The following is a 19,141-nucleotide window of genomic DNA, read 5'->3' as shown; positions in this document are numbered from 1 at the left end:
TTTTTCTGATGCTTATGACTTGCAGTAAGGTTATGGACAGCACAGACCATTTACCTCATGGCAGTTTGCATGGAAATGTCTATACAGAAATTGTACCAGTTTAGCTTTACTAGGATTATAATTTTTATTTGGTTGGTTACGCTTTAGTATCTATGCATATTATGGCATACCAATACAGAAGGGATCTGGAGCTGCACTGCTATAAGGCATCTTTCATATCCCTATAATTACACCCGTTTCTCTAATGAACAAAACCAGCCCTTCACAAAATAGACTGATCTTTGACAGTTTTATGGAAGTAGGAGGCCTTTGTGTGCATTTCTGGTGTTTGCTCTTGGCGCTCCAGTGCCGTGATCTTGGATCACCACCTGCTGTCTGCTGAAAGAATTCATCCTACGTCGCGTTTGCTGAACCGCGTTGCTCCTCGTTGAGATGTCATCCCCAGCTCCCATCCTCCTGCAAGGTACCACTATGTGCCGTTACGTACCATTCCTCCACTTAGCTTGGAGCTACAAAGTTTGTTAATTAAATTAAAGCTGCATAAACTCTTAGAAATGTGTCCCCATTAGGGATTTTTCACTGGTTTAGCTAATTTGTTTTTTAAACAAAATGTGGGATGGGTTTGTATTGAGCTGTTCAGGCAAAACCCTGACCTAAGGAAGGAGGTTGGCACCTGCGAGGACATGGCTGGACCTTTGTAGGGCTGAGAATAGGGGCCTGAAAGGGGAGCCTAGAGAGGTATCGTGTATCTCTGTTGTGCCCTGAGGGCTTGGGTGCTGATGAATCAGATGTCAACATTTTGCAAGAGGGTAGCTGCTTTGAATTCCTACCTGATGTGGATAAGTGATTTCTGAGGGAGCAGAGCAGCAGAATGACTAGAAAACATAGGAATTGCTGGTTTCCTTTGAACTATAGGTTGCTGTATATTGTATTGAAGTTTTTTCCTTTTTTTAAGGAGCGTGTGTTAATTACACTGAGTTCCAGTTGCACTGAACAACCTTTCCCAGTTTGGTGAGCATGGGATGACAGCTGGCGTGGGCCAGTGCACGGCAGCACAAATGGCACGGCAGAGGGAATTGGTTAACCTGGAACTGCCGAAACTATTCCTGCAGCCAAATGTCCCTCAAGCTCCCCTTCTGGAGACTGCCGGCCACCCTGCATTGTGGCTGAGAGAAGTGTCTGTCTGCTCCTGAATATTAGTTAAGATTTATTTCGTGCCATCATGCGAGTTGAAGATGGCAATAGTTTCTGTGGGGAGCTGCAGCCGGGTTTTCCTCGTCCTGTGATGGCATCCTTGCTTGTGTTTGGGGATGGTGACTACTCTTGGACATATCCATCTCTCTCTGTTGTTGCATTTGAGTCAATGTTTAAGAGAATTTTATGAGCTAAAACAGGCAGGACTGGCAGTGCAATGAGGTATGTTATCAAGATTGGATAGACAACATACTTCCAGATGAGTCTCTCCTCCTACATACGTACCTTCACCAGGAAGTTTAGGGGTTTCCCCATGTTCTTTGTACCTCCTGAGAAGTGGGAAAAGCAGTGCCTCTGACTGCAGGATTTTCCCTAGTGGGTTAGAAGTAGGGAAAGGAGTTCAGGTTCTATGTTTGATGATAAATGGGATTTTTTTTTTTTTTTTTTTTTTTGCACTGTGTTAGTTCTTGAAAATATGAAGTGTTGTGTAAATGTTGAAATTTGGTAGAATAACAGAAGAGGTAGAATCTCCTCTGGGTTTGGAGGATATCAGTATGCCGTGAAACCTGCAGAGGTCTCATCGGGAGTCCTTTTCTGTAGACATTAGTGGAAACAGAAGAAAAGTAATTCTAAAGCATCAAAGGAAATTAAAATTACAAAAAAAAAATCAGACAGGAACTGTATACATAATCATATCAAGAGAAAAATAATTTGAGATACAGATACTCCATGGGCTGATGAAACCTGGACAAGCATAATGGTGATAGATCTACAGATAACCTGAGACATTAAATTAAGGATACATTTGTAATAAAAGATAGGATTTTTGCATGTTAGTGCAATTAGGGGGAAAAAAAAAAAAAAAGGCAAGTGACAATGGTATTAAAAACATTTCATTCTGCACCAGAAATCCCATATTTGAAAATCTTAGGAAGGTCAGAGAGAAGTAATAAATAAAGCTACCAGGATATTTTGGCTTGCGGGGTGTGATTAAGCTCAAAATAAATATGTATTATCAAAACACCACAAGCAACAGAAGAGAGAAAGCATTTTTTGTCCTTCAAACATTTGTAGATAATTGAAGAAGGGAGAGAAAATATTTAAAAAGTTGAAATGTGTTTAAACTGGAAGGAACAGTATTAACTGAGGGGTAAAAACTTTGAAAATAAGATTATATAAGGTTTATGGGCTGGCATTTTAAGTAGTCTAAGAGTGAGATTAAACAAAACGCCGGAGTATGTCCTTTGGGGAGCAGCCCTGCACCGTTGAGAGGATGGCAGAATAGGTTTTGTTTATGGCTAATTAGCATTCTCTTCCTCCTGTCCAGGGTAGTGCTGGCTTGTAAATCTAGGTTGTTCTAAGAAAATTGGAAATAGTTTCTGCTACTGTGTCTTTCCTGGGGTTACCCTACCAGTTTTTAAAATTCTAAAAAAAAAATAAAAAAATTAAAAAAAAAAAAATCAGTTTCCTATTTAGCTCCTATTTTAAACACAAAAAGCGGGCAGACAACATGGGCTGTATGGAAGCACGCAGACAATTGGATATAATGAAATATTGTAAGCAAAAGAGCTTGAAAAGGAGGCAGTATGCAGACGGAGTGGAGCTGTCGTGACAGGGGATAAATACTCCGAGTAGGTGAGCAACGGGGTTGCTGGTACCTGGTTGGCAGTGGGATAACCATCATTCAGCCTCTTCTCCCTCCCGTTTGTAAAACTCGCCCTGCAGATCTTGATGATGGTTTAGGTCGAGTCAGAAGCTCCCTCCTTTGAAGCTGAGAAGGGCAGAGGAGTGAGCAGAAGTGGAGGAGCTGCTCTCCTTTTGGGGGGGGGGGGAAACCTGGTTCTGCTTTCAGAAAACGTGCTTGGTGCGTGAAAAACCTCCGCAGAGCTGCTGGCGTGCGACGCAGGGCTGCAGTGGCTCGGGGGAGCGCGTGCAAGGAACCGAGCGCTGGCCGCGGCTGGCACGCTTGCCTGAATTTTTCTTTCTCAGATAAGGCTGCGGAGTTTTGTGTTTCTGCAGGCAGCAAGGCTTTGCAGCGGCTGGACTTTAGTTAATGAAACCGTCCGTTGTTCGGCGCGGGCCACGGCTGCAGCTCAGCTCCGCTAAGTGGTATTGAATGCCCTTCCCTCTCCTTCTCCCCAGCTGCGGGAGCGCGTGGCCACGTGGCCCCCAGGGGAGGCAGACCAGATAGACTAATGTCAGAGCAAATTTGGGATTCAGCCAGTGTCTGAATGACCCGGTGCTGGCTGGAGGTGCGCTGCATTTATCATTGTATCCTTCGCCCGGAAGGGAAAGCTGCAGGTAGGCTGATAAAGGGACTGAAAGGTTTGTCCGGCTTCACTGGAGGTCCGTCAGCCCCTGCACGCTCTCTGCTGAACGGCTGCTTGGTAATTCCCACTCCGCCTTTCCTATCTGCGGGATAAGGTCTGCTGCTCTCTTACTCCATTGATTTAAGCATGCTGGTGTCAGAATAGGCTCGAGCACCTCCGGGCTTTGTGGGGGAGGACCCAGGGCTGGAACAGCAGCCAAAATTTAAAATCGGGATTAGTCTGTTGACACGCACATAAATCAAACAGCCCTCCTCTCATAAATCTCTTCCGTGGGTTTTTTTCTGCTGTGGCGGTGGAAGCAGTAGGAACGGTGCAGCAGCCTGGGCTTCCCAGGGTTGGGTTTCAACGTCAGGGCTGTTCTCCTTCGCCCCAGGTGGCTGAATGCAGCTCCCTGCTTCCCCCCCTGTGAGATCCCTGCAGCAGCTGCAGGGCTGCATGCTTTCATGTTTGCTTTGGGTGGTTTTTCAGGCATGGTGGGGTAGGTTTTTTACTGTCTTTTGGGGATATATTTTGCACTGTCAGCTGTCTATTTCTGAGTCATATGGTTGGTGTCAGCTACATCTAAGGCAGTGCTAAAAGCTGCTAAAAAGTCCACTGTCCTAGTGTAGAGGTCTCTGTGGGATACCCTAAGCTGAGGGAGGAGTGGGTAATTTATGCCTTGTGTGATGGTAGTGATGCTCAGGACTGGGGAGAGAGTGAGTGTGCTCCAGACTTGTGTTCTCAACTCGGGTCCCACAGCTCTTCGGTGTTTTCTGCACCATCAGCACAAAGCAAATGGGGTATTGCAGCGACTGGTACCTGAGCACCCACGCTCTGTACTCAGTGCTGCCAGATCAAAGGAGGGGGCTGCTGCACAGATAAGTTTTAAAACAAGAACTTTGTTTCTCTCGCTGTAACACAACAGGGAAGAGTGTGCTCTGAACCACCCAATATGCTTGCTTGTGAGCGGAGCCACGAGGGTCAGGCTGGAGGAGATGGACCCAGATATAGTACTTCTAGGCATATTAAAGAACCCTGTTCTTCTGTCTGTTTCCTTCTCCATTCTAATGTTTCAGTGCCTCTTCCCCCTTCCCAAATAATGCCTTACTGTGCGCAAAGCCTTGTGTGAGATTACAGGGGTATGCAATTTGCAAGCCCCATAATTTGTTCTCCGTATGCCACCCGGTTGTGAGAAAGTTGCCCAAAAAAGACTAAGAAAACACTGTCATGGCTCAGAGGAGCAAGGCATGTTCTTTTTGATAGAGAAGATAATAAAGACTGAAATATTCTGGTGGTGGTGGGTGGGATATTCACATGAGCACATGTGCGTATATCACTTCTCAGGCTGATGTTTTATCCATCTTCTGTAGTATAAAGCTGTTTTCTCCTTTTCCCTTTCTTCAGGGTAACCAGGAGCCAGCAGCAACTCCTGATGCAATGGTGCAGCCATTCACCACAATCCCATTTCCGCCGCCCCCACAGAACGGGATTCCCACAGAGTATGGGGTGCCACACACTCAGGACTATGCAGGCCAGACCAGCGAGCACAATCTGACGCTCTATGGAAGCACGCAGCCGCATGGAGAGCAGAGCACGAACACGGCCAGCACGCAGAACGGATCTCTTGCAGTAAGTGCAAAAGGGTGCAGAGCCAGGAGAGCAGCACAGTGCTTTGGGAAAAAACAGCCATTGATTAGATTGCCGACTGTTTCTTAAGTATGCGGCAAATCAGCTGTAGACTTGAAAAGGAGAGAATTATAAACAGAACATAGCTTCTGACCTTCCATTACTAGGTTCCTGTCTTTCCCCTTGTGCATGTTCGCCTTGTAAATAGGTGTCTGCAAAGGGCAGTAGTACTTGGGATCACAGTGTTTCTACCATGGTGGCGTTGTCGGAAGACAGTCCTTTACAGAAGTGCTAATTACTTTGTGTTAATTGGCAAACGGTTCCAACGAATGTGATGGAGGCAAATTCTGCAAGGTTGACAGTACAAAGGATTAGGGTGACCACGTGCATTGTAGGTGTAATCCCAATGTCTTTTTGTTTTCAGGAAACTAGCAGAGTACAAAATAACTTTTCTTTGACTTTCTGAAGATGGCAGGGAGCTTGAGGGAGCAAAGATAGGAGAGGACCTCTCAGCTACTGGGCCAAACAAAGATTTTCACCTTCTTATATATTTTTTTGCTTTCTTCTTCCCATAGCCTGGAACTGGCACTGGGCAACATGCTGGCAGATTATCCCAGGAAAAGCTTTATCCACCCCTTAAGCCACTTGTTAAGACTTAACTTCCTAATAAAGAGCCTTATGGTGAGAGCCTTCGGTGCTCAGGGGCGGATTTAGTCTGTTAATGCTTTCAGTTTTACTTGTAGTTGGGCGTTTGGCTCGTAGGGATTATTTTTTCCCCCTCTCAGTAAGTACTGAGTGAATTCAGTGCCAATGATTGGAAGAACTGATAGTGCCAGCTCGGGCGTGCATGGTTCCTGGTGTGTGCCTCTGCTTCTTCTGTCCTGGGCAGTGGCTGCACAGTTGATACCGCTGGTTATGACTTTGTTGAGATATTTTTTGGAGTTCATCCTGGGAGCACCACAACTTCAGCATCTTGAAGGAGAATAAGAGTACAAACCCTGTAAAGCACATTGAAAGCACGCGAAAGGAACTTCAGGTGCCTTACTCAGCAAACACAAATGTAAATGAGAAGAGATCAGGCTGGAAATAAAACTTAGAGTTGGTGCAGTGTGCAGAAATGCAAGTCATCGTTTTAGTACCAGATTGTCCAATGTTGTTCCAACCCATAAGATCTGGGCTGCCCATCTCCAGCAAACAGCTATCTCGAGCACTGCCAGTTGGATGGGAAAGCTGGAAACGGGGAATAAAACAGGGCAGTGGCTTTCCCCATGTATTTTTGCTGTTCCCATCCTTGCCCAGAGCTTAAGAGTGTTTCTTTTTAATGGAAATGATGTGAGCCTTGACCTTGGATGTAAGCTCTTGCCAACCCTGCTGCTCCGCTTCCATATTAGGAGCCATCTCTGTGGTGCTGCAGGACCGAGCTCTGTGTTTCATCAACTAATGCCGGCTCCGAGGAGCCCACAGTGCACGGGGAGGCTGGCTAGCCTGCGAGGAGAGACTGGGAGCCCATCTGTGCGGGAGGGAGCGTTGCTGGGAAACTGCTGGGAGGCAGTGGTGTTGCCGGGAGGCTGCGGAGGGAGCCAGACTGGCAGGGGTTATCTGAGAAGCAGGCTGAATAACACATAACGCTTGTACTGGCTGTTGGAAGCAGGTGGGCACGTCTGGTCTGACCATTTGACGTGGTTAAAGATGTGCGAGCTGAGTGCGCAGAGTCGAGCTTGCAGACCGTAGCTAGCTGGGAAAGGGTAGGGGTGCAGACGAGCGCGTTGCTGCTGCTGCTATGGCTGGGACTGATCAAACCCAGAGGATCCCAGATGGTGGCACAAGAAGAAATCCAGCGGGAGGGGGAAGGCGCCTCAGCCAAAGGCCTTCCACATGCCAGACTTTCACATGCATAGGGTCCTGGATCTTCTGAGTCCCTTTATCTTTCTGTCTAGGACTCCTTCTGTATGAAGTTATTTTGATTCTGTGGGCTGCCTTGGGATGTAATTGCTTGTAACTTTTCTCCTTCTCAGTACGCTGATTAATGATGTAGGAACTAGGGGAAGGAAGAAGGCTCAGTAGTTACTCAAGCTAAAGCATGCTATTAAAATACAGCAGAATGGGTTGGTTATTTCACCTTGAACATCTACAGCTGATGTCAAGCGTCTTGTCCATGACACATGCTGGTTATTACTTATTTGGCATATATATTCAGTCCATGTGGACTAGACTGCTGTGCTTTAAGGCATCTTTCCCTTTCACCATTTTGTTGTCTTGCTCAAACAACGGTGCTACCTTTAACAGAGCAAAAAGTCATCGCGGGTGATGTATGATCCCTCCCTCCCATTATTGCGACTGACAAGCGCAGCTGCTGTCATGTGTGTGAAGGCGATACCCCAGACCGAACAGCCGGTGGATTTTTTAGCTGCTGACTTGAAGCCTGTGCTCCCATGGGATGATTCAGAAATTCCTTCAGCCAGACAGATAAGGTCTCTCCTTGCTTTTAAGAACAAGGCCTGTGCTTAGTCCAGTTGGCAGGACAGAGCGAGATAGCAAAAGGTGTGCTCAGATGGCGGGGCTTTCCTGCTTTTCAGGCTGGTAGCCTTCAGGATAATTGCAAAAGTAACAGAGAATATGGGGTGGCTTAAAGGTCCCTCATGGAAAGGAGAGTTTCTTCTGGTTGGTAAGATGTTATGCAGCAATGTAATGGGCCCTAACACACTGGGTGGGAGCACCTTTTCATAGAAATGTGGCAGATTCTGGCAGGCAAGTCACATTGAATGATTTGAGATTAGCGGTGGTGTCTGAGTTAATAGAGTGGTCTGGAAGCCTGAGGTCAAACATTGGCAGTGAACTTAAGTAAAATAAACTTTGAGAGTCAAAGTCCGTGCCTTCCTACGCAGTCTAAAAGCCCTGAGCAAAGGGGAATGACTGGTTGGTGTCATCAGCTAAGGATGAGTGTGGTTCTGGAGGTCTGAGTGTACTGGAAAGCATTCAAAGCTCTCGAAGCAGGGGCATGGAAAAGAAATTGGCACAATAGATGGTGTAATACAGCTTAATATTTTGGAATCTTTCTTCATTGTAGGATCAAGCCTCATCTGTGGGGCTTTGTTTCTTGCCTGGCATGTGGGTCTCCCAGTCTCCGTCTCCAAGCATCTGTCCTTTCTCTTGATACTGTCCCAAAGCACAGCTGAAAGACCTGGCTTAAAAATAGACTGAGGTACCAGACCATATTTGGCCTACTCAGTCTGCCTGTTGCAGCCTGTCTCTTAAACCGTTGACGCTCTCCATTTAATTTCTTATGGTGCTGGGTCGCCTGGTTTCTTCCCTCTTCTCCCTTATTGGTTTACATTACCGTGCTTATCCTAATGGAGACACCCAGCACAGAGAGCTGTAAGTGGAGATGCTAATTAGGCTGCAGTACCTCTGGCAGCTGAGCTGATCTAAAGATTCACTGCTGTCAGAAAGGAGAGATCTGGCTCCAAGCGCAAACTCCCACTCCTATTTACTGGCTCTGGCATTCCTTACGTGAGCCACTTTAATTCACTGACCTGGCAGAAAGCTGTCCAATTCTTTTGCTGGGTTAATGAATTAGAGCAGCTCTTGGAGGGATCCAGCAAATGCTGTTGTTGCAAGGTAAGCGTATGGAGTGCATGGCCAGAAGCCGAGAGCAATTGTCAGCTCTCTGCATCTCCTGGTACTCTACCTGCGGAGGGAAGATTAATCATCCGCTGAACTAAAAAAGCTTGCTTGATAGTAAATGCAATGCACTTAATACTGCGAGCTGATTATTCAACTCGTTTCTCTTGTTAATGTCAGAGGGAAGAATTTGTATGTCTGTATAAATTATGGAATGCAGCTGGAGGTATAGAAGTAGAGGAGTAAGTTTATGTAAATTACTTTGCATGGAAATGGCAGGTGCTGTCGCCTTGGTGTTACGTTGTCATGAACCAATATAAAGCATTATTTAATTACTGAGCATCTTGTCTCCTGGCTTCTTGATGTGCCATACTGAAACATACTTAACTCATCCGCTATACCATAAAGCGATATTGACTTGCTGATTTCTTAAAGGAGACACGTCTGTGGTGGGAGACCCCTATGTATCATGTTCCAAAGCAAGACAGGGAAGCTGCTCGGTCATCTGGCTGTGCCCCATATATCTAGCAAGGGTTTGGAAAGAAGGGAGCCAATGGCACCAAGGGTTCCTCGTCTGACTTTTGTAACACATGGATGATGTTATAATGATGACTTTCCCTTGGGTATTTCTTGCCTAGTCTGAGATTGCAGAATTTTCCTCTGTAATTATTTTTCATCACTTTAGTAATTAAAGCAATTGCTCATGTGAGGTATTTCAGGTGAAGAATATGTTTAATGAATATCCTCACTTATCTTTTGATACTGCTGAGCAGGTAGACATGAGGAAGAACTAGCTTCAGATAAGTAGCTAGCTGCTGATTGTTTGGCCACCTCAGCTTGGAAATTGCTGTCTTGAGGTAGCAAACTCTGACATTTAACATCAGGAATTTGCTTTGAGTATGAGGCAGATTATTTTATTATTTTGAGTATGAAGCAGATTATTGTCAGCACTTGTAGACTTGTGTCTAGTGAGGCAGATTTAAAAATGATTTCTAAAGAAAAATAGGAAATAAATCAGCAAATATCATTATATTAGTGTATACAGCTGTAGTACTTCTGCATATCTCAAAGGTTATAGCAGATCTAGAAGTAGTACAGGGAAGGATAATAGTGATGATGAGAGGGATATAGCAGGTTCTTTATAAGAAGAAATGAAATCTTCACTTACGAAAAGAGCTGACAGGAATGAAGGCATATGACAAGTACATAGAATATTGAATGGTATGGGAAATAAAATAGGGAACTTGCCCATTTTCACTTACTAGGATGCATGCAGGAAATAATGGGGTGCCATGTATGAAAAAAAAAATCAGGGTTTTGTTTCTTGTTTTTTCTATATAATGAAGAATTTAGCATTGGAACTCTTGTCCATAGGATGTTTTGGAAGTTGAGATATAAGCTGGCTCAGTTTGCTGGAGGCTGTGCTGGAGAGCAATCACTGAACGTTTGCCCTGTTCTTAGGTTCTTCCACAGATGCCACAGATTTGGCTGCTGTCAGAAAGAAGATAGTGGGCTGGATGGATCTTAGTCTGTCGCTGTGTGGCTGTTCTTCTGCCACTGTCAATGGAACAGTCCAGGGGTGACCACCATCTCGGGAAGTCTTGTTGCCTCCTTCGCCTGGTCAGGGCATCCCTGTTTTGTGAGGAATGGGCTGGAACTGCTCACAAAGGGTTTGACATTGTGACCAGCAGAGCAAGCCTTTCAGGGGGCTTCATTTCACCACTTTATTGAAAGGAGAAAAAAAAAGGGGGGGGGGGGGCACCAAGGAATACTATTAAAAATACTGCTCAGAAAAACAAAATAATTTTAAACATCCTTACATGGAAAATGTTACCTGACACATCAGAGATGTCTTCGTTGTACAGGATAGGTAGTGAAGCTTCCTATGTGCTTTCCTACGTTAGGCTTGTGTTCTGACTTCAGATGGGGTGTATCTTTATTTAATGAGAAAAGTGAACAAAATGACTTAAGCCTCAGTATGTCTGAAAACGGGTAACTAGCAATCAGAAAAAATATGCCCCGAATTAATCTGACTATATTGAAAACAGAACTATTTAACTGTTTTCAATATAGTCAGAGATGCTAGCAGTGTTATATTAAAAAAAAAAAAATCGGACTACAGGCTATTAAAAGCCTAGCAGAAGTTACTTGGTACATCCTTAGCAATTTTTTTTGTCCAGTTTTTGGCATACAGAGTACTTGGGCACATTGTTAATTATGCCTGTAGTGTAGTCCGATTTTTTTTTTTTTTTTTTTTAATATAACACTGCTAGCTTCTCTGAAAAATCAAGTACATGGATATAATTCTAAAACTGTATTTATTGCTGCTGAAAGGTGATTACTATCCCTGAAGTCTTCTGTCTGCTAAGCAAGTATCATTTAAGCAGCAGAAGTTCCCATGCTCTTTGCTCTTGGATACGTAGGACCTCAGTCCTACTCTGGTAGAGTGTGGTGGGGCAGAGAGGGGTTTTGCGTCTAGTGCCTAATTCTTCACTCGTTTTTCCACCAAACCTGCTCAGTGGATATCTGTTCATTGGTGGGCAACTGGTTGTTTTGACATGGCTTCTTCACTAGAAGTTGCAGAGATCTTCCCACGTTGTCTGCACTCTACTTTGCGGTGGGAAGATTGCCTTCTGCCCGTCATAGCTTTCAGTCCTTGTCTCCACACAGTTCCTCAAGCTCTTGATCTTTTTTTTTTTTTTTTTTTTTTATCCAAGACTGGTCTAGAAGCAGTGAGCACAGTCTGTCTCCCAGAGTTTGTAAGCCACCCAAGTCCCCTTTTAAATATAGTTATTAGTTGCAGTTTGTATTTTGTAAATATTTTCTTTGCAGTGATTTATGGCTCTTAACCTCCTCATTGATTCACAACATTTTGGACCGCCTGCTTCCTGGGGGAGAGGATGGGGGGTTGTTTTTTGCTTTTCTATAACTTGGACCTGAAGCGGTTCCAGTTCTAGAAGCAAGTGGGAGATGGAAACAGAATGTGCTGGGTATTAATAGTCTCTGTGCTGGCCTGTCACACTGGTATTTGTCTGGCTCGTCAGGGAGGTAGCCCTCTGTCTGGCCATGCAGATGGAGATCTGCTCGGAGCTCAGGTGGCGCTGGAGCCCCTGCCTCCCCCCCACCATGGAGAAATCCTCAGCAATTGCTTGTTCACCAGCTGCTGTAGGACAGAAGAGTCTAGTCGAGAGGTGGGAAGATGATTGTAGAGCTGCCCCTAAACCTTTCAGAACACCCTCGTGTTGCCAGGTGCCCTTCTTCCCTTTTACATGCATATGTGCACATGTATACATCCATGCTTCTCTTGGCAGGTGCCTCTTCTTGCTTAGGGTTTCCTTACTGCTGGCAGGTTTAAGGGAGGATCTGGCACGGGGGCACAGGCAGCAAGTAGTTAAAAGTGAAGCACGTATTGTGCGTGTCCTGAGCTCTAATGCATTTCTCGGTGACCTTGAGCAGAGCTCAAAGCTTGCGCGTGCAGGCATTATCACACGTATGACATTATCACCTGCACGTGTTACGCAGACTATGCTGAGGAGGTAAGGTGGATCCAGTACTGTTTCTAAACGCAGGATCCGTGCTGCAGCATGTCTCTGTGTTGCCTGATGACAGGCATTGAGACCTAGGGAACATGTGTTAGCTCCCTTCCGAGCTGAATCTCTGTAACGAAGGGAGAGGGCAGGTTCTTTGCTGTGAAGTGTTGACATGAGGCCAGAAGGAAGGAGCTGAAACTCGGTGTGGGGAAGGAGTGAGGGTGGGGAGTGGGCACTCGGTGAAATGCGGGCTTTTATCATCTGACTTGGTCAGGGTAGCGCTGTTGCCAGTCTCCATTATGTGCTGCCTGAGAACAGGCTCCAGGCCCTTCCTTTCATCTCCTTCCTAATGAATTAAGACAAGGAATAACTATAAAAGGGGAAGGAAAAAAAAAAAAAAGGCAAGATCTGAGGAGACTATTCCTTTCATTTATGTTGTAGCTGAATGTGTGGCAGTAGACAAATGTATTGAGCTAATGTTACAGTGGCTGAAAGTTCAAATCTTACCTTAGGGCCATGGACGATAGAAATGAGGGAGCTACAGCATCCAGAGAGAGAAGGTATTTAATGTTAAACTACTGCTGAAAAATCAGGATATGTGAAAGCCTGAAAAGCATTTGGGGACTCTTAGTGTAGTCAAAAAGGTAAGAGTGGACTGAGATCCCCTGTTCCTTCTATTTTTTCTCCTCTTTGAAGCCTTTGTCTTACTGTACACATCTCAGATGCTGCAAAATGACTCCTATGTGGCAGCAGCACTCTGCCATATGCAGGAACAGCTGTGACTGTTTTTGAGCAGGCCACTGTACATGATACATCGCACCCTTGGTAAGAAAGGACTTCTGCCCTCTGCCTGTGAACAAATGGATGGGAGAGGAGTGCAGATGACCTCCCAGCTTCCTCCTCTGTGGAAGTGGCAGATCCAGTCCTGTGCAACCTGTATTTGAATTTAAAACATTTTTGTCATCACCAGTCAGAATCTGTGTCTTTCCTCATTGACACTGCAGATAGATGCACTAGTGTGTATGTTTGAGGATGCACCTGTGTGCATGGGTATTTGCCCACTTGCCAATTCCATGCAAAGCCATAGAAAACATGGGATTTGGCAAATTGCACTAGCAGGGCTCCAAAATGGATTGTAGAGATCCCTTTTAGCAGGAGTGTTGATGGTTTTGGGGAGTTATTTTGGAGCACTCGCTTGCAGGTGTTGTCTATGGTGGTGATGGATAGGCTACTCCTATGTTTTGCCCTTCTTGGACAGATTTGCCCTGAGGAGCAAAGGACTCTGATGGAGTCGTAAAAATAAAACCACCAAATAGCATGGTGTGATTTAATAGCAAGCGAGCTGCATCGATTCCTCCCGTAGGGTGCACTTTCTGTATGTTTGGAGATGCATTTTGCCGTAGAGGTGAGGATGGGAGAAGAGGGGGAACTTGGAGAGGGGGAGGCAGCTTTTTAGATACGATCAAATGGAAGTTTCTGAGGTTGTTCTCAAAAATTGGATGTTTGGGGGATGGATGAGTCTTAGCCAAATAAAAATGCTTCATCCTGCTAGGCTTCTCCTGAGACTTGCACGGCTCTGGGAAGTAGAAATACTCACAGGGCGGTATCTTCTTTCTTCCTGTCACAGCTTAATTTATATTAACTAGATCAAACATGTTTTGTCCTGCCGGCGCAGCCCTACTAAAATAAAATGGAAAGCTGCCACTGCTTTGCTCAGTGCAACAAGACCCCAGTGCTTTCTGCTTCCTTGCTCTTGTCAGTGCTTTATAACCAATATACAAGTTCAGGGTTATGTCTGTAAGAGACATTTCTGGCCAGAAGAAGCTCTCTTAATGTTGCCAGTTTAGTTTATCTGTGGAGAGATGTTTCTTTCCAAATATTCGTGAAGCGTTGTATATTGAATGATGTGCAAAGCAGTCTAGCAAGTCCAGTCAGTGGTTGGGGAGTCAGTGTGGGCAATTCCCCTGAGATTTCTTTCCTCTTTGATACACAAATTATGTATTTAAAATGGGGGGGAGGCTCCAAAACAGCACACACACCCCCCCTTAAATCTTTAAGGCCTGTGTGTGTTCTTGAAGGTGCCTAAAAAAGGCTGACTCTAGCAATTACATGGTCCTTGCCTTCTCTTAGAACTTCTTTTCACTTGATGGGTTAAGGAAGAAGTCAGGTTGGCATCTAAAGAAACAAAATGACACTTAAAAGTGCATCACACAGGTGGTCAAAGCATGATTCCTAGGAGGCTGAGGCAAGCAGTAGGAGACAGAGTGAGTGGGTGGCTGCTCTTTGAATACCTTGGCCTGTCAATGCATGCTCTTGGAAAGGGACAGAGCAATAAAACCGACCAAATTGTAGTTTACTTTGTTCTGTAGCTCTGAGTTTTTGAGGTCATTTTTCTGACTGAAGTGCGAAAAATACCATTTTCTCATCAAGCCATTTTGCTAAGGGGCCTTGCCTTTATATTGAGTGCTGTGCTCAAATTTTACCACTTCTTAGTCTAAGCTTAACACAAGTGGCTGAGATTCTTCTTCCTTTCTTCTCCCCTGCCAGTCATCTCTCTGGGGGCGTTAGGTCTCTCCTCTGGCACACTGGTCTCCCTTATTCCTCTGCCGCCTTGCTGTACTTTTTCTGTGCACAAGTACCCCCGGCCCACCCCTTGACCTGGCTTTGCTGTACCAGTCAGTGCTTGGGAATGCTGGAACAAATTCCCTTGTTTTAGCTGTGGAACTGGTAGCAGAAAGTAGCACTTTGAGTTTTTATAAATCCTACAGTGGCAATAACTGTTTCCTGTCCCTGGGCTGACTTCTAAATGTATGAGAAAAGTTAATCAAAGACATCCGTAAGCTGTTCATATATGGATTTTACCATTTAATTATAGATCTCCTTTTGGGGTAATGTTTCTCTGAAGGGAGCTTGACAGAGCAGATGCCGTTTTGCCTGGGGATGCATTTCTGGTATTGGCCCAGTGAAGAGCTGCCACTTCAGCTGTGGGATTTTGATGATTGCATGAACATCCTGCCACATGAGATTAGAGTGGCGGTACTACCTCCCAGCTTCAGGATATGAAAGATCCGCCTCTTCATTAGAGCTTTCATATGGTGGCAGCTGAAGTGAGGAAGAACAGGAGAAAAAGAGAGAAGCAATTTAAGAAAACCAAAGGCAAATCTACTAAGCTAAAAGGTGATGTGAGGGGAGGGAGGCTGAGATCTCATTACTGTTTCCTCATGGAAAGGGAGGGGAAGAACAACAGATCAATTGCTAAGCATTACTGGCTTTATCAAAATAATTGTCAAGTGCTAGATACTGCAATTGCAAGTGTAGTACTAATACCTAAAAAGAGCTAGACAAAGCACGTGAAAGGAATTTGTGTGGTTTCTATTCATGCACATGCTTTTGTCTTTCTGATTTCAGCAGACAGAAGGAGGGGCACAGACAGATGGACAGCAATCACAGACGCAGAGCAGTGAGAATACCGAGAGCAAATCCACTCCAAAACGGCTTCATGTGTCTAACATTCCCTTCCGCTTTCGAGATCCTGACCTTCGGCAGATGTTCGGGGTAAGTTACTAGTGCCTTTTAAGGCATAGCAGATTCTCCTTCCCCACAGGTGGGACACGTGGTGCTGGTGTATTCATGTGAATGAAAAGCCCTTCCCCTTCAATTTAGTCAGCACACTGTAAAATATTTGCAGGACTAGGACGATTGGTAGCATTTACCTCAGCTGGTAAATATACATGAAAACTATAACTATGGTGTTCATATCAAGATGTTCAGTGTAACCTAACAACTAGTTTGTAAAAAACAAACAAACAAACAAACAAAAACCCCCAAAAAACAACAACAAAAAAAAACCCAAACAAAAAAACAAGACAAAACTTCACCTTATTTCCCAGTAAAGACTAGGATTAAATATTGACTTAATATATCCCTTGGAAAGCACTGTTTTTCAGTTGCTTAGAAACTTGTTGAAATATTTATGTCTTTCCTCATGATCCACTTCTATGATGAAAAATTGCTGCAAGGAACTGGCCAACTAGCAATTGCATGTGGAAAAGCTAGTGCAAGTCCAATGGTATTTTACATTGTGTATGATACACGTTCTGTTTCTTCTGAGAAAATAGTTTGTCTTCCTTAATCTTTGTGTGCTATTCATCATTCTCAATTTATAAGCTCTTTGAGCAAGAGTTTGTTCACAGGAGTATAGGTGGTGACTCATTCCATGTGAACACAGAGATAAATGAGCTAGATGCTTCATGACCTAACCTTCAGGTGAAGTTATCTGTATATCGTCATCATCATCGTGGATATTTGACTTGTTGATATGATGGTAGCATCCTTGGTTGATGGCATGTTTCAAGGTCTTCAGAAATATTTCTTATTATTTATAAAGCTAACAGTTGCTGCCTGTTAAGGTGCAGTGCAGAGGACTCAAGTCAGGAAAGACCAAAGCTAAGGTTCCTGTTGCCACCTTAGGCTTTGAGTGTATACCTTGGTCCTAACTGCATAGCCAGCTGCTCCTCCAAATTCTGCAGTATTCCTGTTTCAGTTGTTGCATCTCTTGAGCCATCTGTGTGGGTGTGTATGCGTGCACACACACACACACTCTCACACAGAGAGCAGTGTTACAGTATTGTAAATGTGTCAAATTCATGGACTTCAAGCTTAGGCTGCTATAAATGAGAGAAGAATTGGGCTTATCCGTTAATAGTTTGGACAGTACAAAGTGAACAAACTGTGCAGAATTGTTAAAAATTTCACTGATGGTCTCCAGCAAGAGTCCCAATTGCTATATATTGTGAGAGATCTTTTCTCCTTGTTCTTGAAGCTTTTTGTGTCCGTAAGAAGCTATTTTGTGGATGAGACCGAACGGAGAGCAGTGGTCAAAATGCAGGAGGGCAAGGCTCTATTCAGAGAGACTTGGCCAGGCTGGAGAAATGGGCTGACAGGAATCTTAAGATACTCAACAAGAGTGAGTTTCAAGCCTTCCACCTGGGAGGGAATAACCCCTGCAGCAATACTGGCTGGGGGCCGGTTGTCTAGAAAGATGCTCTGCAGTGAAAGATGTGGGGGTCCTGATGGACAACAAATTGAACATAAGCAGCAGCGTGCCCTTGCGGCAAAGGTGGCCGACCACACCCTGGGCTGTGTCAGTGAGTAGCCAGCAGGCCCAGGGTTGTGATCCTTCCCCTGTCTTCAGCAGTTGTTGGACTGCATCTGGAATACTGTGTCCAGTTTGGGCTCTCCAGGGCAAGAAGTGCTCTTCATCTAAGTGGAGCAAGCCCAGTGGGCACCAGTAAGATGGCTGGGGAGCTGGAGAACATGGCATATGAGCAGAATCTGAGACCTGTTCAGCTTTAAGAAGAGAAGGCAGAGGGGGGATATTTTCGTTGTCTGCAACTACCTGATCAGAGGATACAGAAAAGATGTAGCCAGATTCTTTTTGGTTGTGTGTAAATGATGAAATGAGAGACAACAAACACAAGTTGGAACATGGGAAATATCAATTAGATATCAGGAAAGTTTTGGGTTTTGGGGTGTTGTGGGGTTTTTTTGTTTGGTTGGTTGTTTTTTTTTTTTACTGTGAGGGTGGTTAAATAGAGGAACATGTTGTCCAGAGAGGCTGTGGAACCTCCATCCTTGGAGGTATTTGACTTGACTGGACACAGCCTGGCCAACCAGATCTCATTAGACCTGCTTTGAGCAGGGATTGCACTAAATGACCTCTGGAGGTAGGTCCCAGCCAAAATTACGGTTCTGTAATTCTTTTGCAAGAGGCCTGGGTTTGCTTCCGTGCTGTTCATTAGATTGTCATGCTCTTGACATCCGTGGGAATGTTGTCAGGGTGAAACTCATCTCCTGGCAATCTGTGTTGCTGAATCTTCTCTTTCTCCTGCGCTGCTTTTGTGGTTTTTAGCTTGCTTTTTGCTGTTGCGGGGCTGTGCGGTAGGCAGTTCCGTCCGGTTTGGAGAAACCGGTTGCTGAAATCACAGCCAGTTCTTGGACCACCTGCTACAATCTGTATTTGGCACGTCCTGCTCTGTGCTACTGCTGCTCTCCTCTCCTGGGAGCTGCATTGCTTACATAAACTGTTCCACGTTGCTGCTGCCCCTTCCCTTCAGACCAGTGCTTGACTTGAGGACTGTCCCCTTTCACGCTCGTTCACCTTCATGCTGTTCCTTCCTGTGCTCCTGGTGTGGGGGATGTGGATGAAATGGAAATGACAAGAACATCCCTGTCCTGGTGACTCTTACCTCTGCTTTGCAAGTGAGGACATGCAGGCAATGTGAATGAACTGCTGTCCTGAGAAGTGACTTGTAAAGAAATGCAGCCTAACTGCTTTCATTAAGGTTTCCCGTCCTTTTTTTGGCCCAAATGGTGCCCAAGTGGTTGTACATAGAAGGGGTGGGGAAATAACACTATATGAGTTGGTTTCTATTGTTCCCCGAGTTGTTTGTTGTTGGCTTATTTTTTCCTCTAAACATCATCTTGAGTTCCAGTGCAGTGATGTGATTTTAAGTGGGGTAAGTGGTATATTCCGTGTAATACCTTTTGTTTGTTTACCTGGCCCTTTTTCTCTCACTGTTGCTTTTCTCGGCATGCTCAGAGCCTCAAGCAGGAGAGCATTTCTCTCTGAATTCTCCTCGCTCCTGTTTCTTTTTCAGGATCAGGATGCTTTCCCTTGGGTGACTCACTGAAACCTACCCTTTCTCCTACAGGGGACTCATGGTTGTCTGAGTCTTCAGCTGTGTCTTGTAACCCCCATCTTCTCCCTCTCCCTTCCGTGTGTCAGGTCACATCTCCTCAACGTCATATCTGAGAGACTCAAAATCCTTGCCTGGAGTGATTTTCCCAAGCTACTGTTCA

At 45.0% G+C, this 19,141-nt stretch overlaps 1 protein-coding gene across 1 annotated transcript in view; it reads left to right on the top strand.

The window, feature by feature from the left end:
* RBFOX2 (RNA binding fox-1 homolog 2) overlaps positions 1 to 19,141 on the top strand; it is a gene marked incomplete at its 5' end in the record, with an annotated part of 168,826 nt that overhangs the window by 107,753 nt on the left and 41,932 nt on the right. The window contains 2 exons of the mRNA XM_082308769.1: positions 4,908 to 5,132; positions 15,689 to 15,835. Coding sequence (XP_082164895.1) covers positions 4,908 to 5,132; positions 15,689 to 15,835 — 372 coding nt within the window. The remainder of the gene's footprint in view (positions 1 to 4,907; positions 5,133 to 15,688; positions 15,836 to 19,141) is intronic.

This window comes from Platalea leucorodia (assembly GCF_965183815.1).
Source record: "Platalea leucorodia genome assembly, chromosome: 4".
Lineage (NCBI taxonomy): Eukaryota > Metazoa > Chordata > Aves > Pelecaniformes > Threskiornithidae > Platalea > Platalea leucorodia.
This window is presented reverse-complemented; position numbering and strand designations above follow the sequence as displayed.